This window comes from Tupaia chinensis, unplaced genomic scaffold (assembly GCF_000334495.1).
Source record: "Tupaia chinensis unplaced genomic scaffold, TupChi_1.0 Scaffold144119_1, whole genome shotgun sequence".
Taxonomy (NCBI): domain Eukaryota; kingdom Metazoa; phylum Chordata; class Mammalia; order Scandentia; family Tupaiidae; genus Tupaia; species Tupaia belangeri.
The window spans coordinates 438750-440626 of NW_006203974.1; the positions used below are offsets into that span (position 1 = coordinate 438750).

Sequence of the window (1877 nt, forward strand, 5' to 3'; positions counted from 1 at the left end):
TGTGGAGTAGTCGGGCATGGAGTAGGCCGACATGGAGTAGGCCGAGTGGAGTAAGCCGCGTGGAATAGACTGAGTGGAGTAGGCCGAGTGGAGTATGCCGGCTGAGTGGAAGGAATGTCACCACGCTCTGTGTGTGGCCATCAAGCCGCAGGAATTCAGCTTCCGGTTTCTAAAAGCCTGACCAGTGCTTGTTTAGAATTCCGTTCTTCCACGGCTCACTCATCTCAGCTGTTCTCGTTTTCAGCTTTAGAGCATGTCCATTTAGAAAGTTCAGTATATCTTGTGTTTCTTCCAAAACCTCTCTGAAATCTGACATGATTTGCTTTTCAACAAAAACTAAATAACTTAGCTGTATTTATGTGATGAGAGTACATAAATAACATGGTATTTATTGTCTATACTTATGCAATTTTACAGATGGAGTGTTAACATTGAATGCGGAGAACACTAATTATGCCTATCAAGTTCCAAACTTCCATAAATGTGAAATCTGTCTGCTCTCATTTCCAAAAGAGTCCCAGTTTCAACGCCACATGAGGGACCACGAGCGAAATGACAAGGTATGCATTTTTAAGGCATGAGGGGATGCGTGTGCTGAAACTCCACGCGTGGTAGAGATCAAGATGGAAAGTTAAACTTACGACTCCGGTCCCTAATACAGAACACTCGTGCTGTCTGAGCGAGCACCCTGGCATCTCCAGGTGGAGCTGTAGCAGCTGGCTCTGCCATCCCGATGGTGAGAGGCAGGAGAGACCGTCCCAGCTCTGTGCATTGGCCCTTTATGAGTAGACGGATATTTTTAAAATGTGACTTTTTCCAGTAGTTTCAATTTCCTGTATGACTGAACACAGAACTAGTATATTTTGAAGTAATTTTCTCCAGTAGAGAGTTTTATCCCTAAATGATCTTGCATTTTTTTAAAGAATCATTTTTTAATATTTAATTATTAATTTATTTATTTAAATTTAACCAGAGAGGGACAGAGTAAGAGAGAGAGAGAGGGAAGGAAAGTGAGAAAGCAAGCTGCCAGGTCTGGGACTTGAACCTTGGTTGGCCATGTGGGAGTCCAGTGCCCTTAACCACCATGCCATCTACTGGCCCCAGTGATCTTGCATTTTAAAATGGGATTCTGGATGCGTGGAGCGTGTTTCAGCCGAGAGCAAGGCTTCCTCACAGAGATCCAAGCCCTGCGCCGTGGTGCCCTGGGATGTCCAGAGTTCTAGTCTCAGTGGAATAACTTACCTGCACACTGCAGAATGGCAGTTAAACATGCAATTAAAGAAGCGATTGCCAGCTTTTCTCTAGGTAGCAGGCCGAGAGCTGGTGAGCTGTTAGTGACTGAAAAGCCAGGGTGTCTTCTAGAGATCAGGGCCGAGCACCGCAGGCTTTCCTTCCAGCAGAAGTGACGACGCGGTCACTGCGCTGCTGCAGTGCTGCCCCAGTGCTCCGGGCTTGTCTCCTCTCGCCTGGGCCTGGAGACTTCAGAAGTACCAGTGGTCACTGTCTTTCCTCAAGTAAGTGGCAGGGCTCGCCCACGTGGGACGCCAGTAGGCGGGCGGAGCAGCTCTGCGGCATCCAGGACAGGTCTGTGCCGTTACTGAGGGTGGGAGGAGCCATCTCGTCTACAGGGGGAACTGTCAGAAACAGCAGGGAGAAGCTCAGCTGCCGAGGTGCGGCTTCTCACCCATCTACTGCCTGCTGCGTCTCTGCGGCACTTGTTGTCAGAGACATTTCCTGTGTGTAGATGCTGTCGTCCTTTAGCCCTGGGGGGAGTTCTATGACGGTGATGTCCATTTTGCATTTGCGGACTTTAGGTCCAGAGAGACCTCAGAAGTGTTGTAGGAAGAGTGTCTGCAGGCTGGTGGCCATTTAAGGTT

At 48.5% G+C, this 1877-nt stretch overlaps 1 protein-coding gene across 3 annotated transcripts in view; it reads left to right on the forward strand.

Moving 5' to 3' along the window:
* Window positions 1-422: 422 nt before the first annotated feature.
* Window positions 423-1877, forward strand: part of ZNF236 (zinc finger protein 236) — a 116433-nt gene continuing 114978 nt past the window's right edge. For all 3 annotated transcript variants that reach the window (XR_003547448.1, XR_003547449.1, XM_014583160.2), the window contains exon 1: window positions 423-560. Coding sequence is in view for 1 of the 3 variants with exons in the window: in XM_014583160.2 (XP_014438646.1) it covers window positions 534-560 (27 nt within the window). In the remaining 2 variants the exon portion in view is untranslated. The remainder of the gene's footprint in view (window positions 561-1877) is intronic.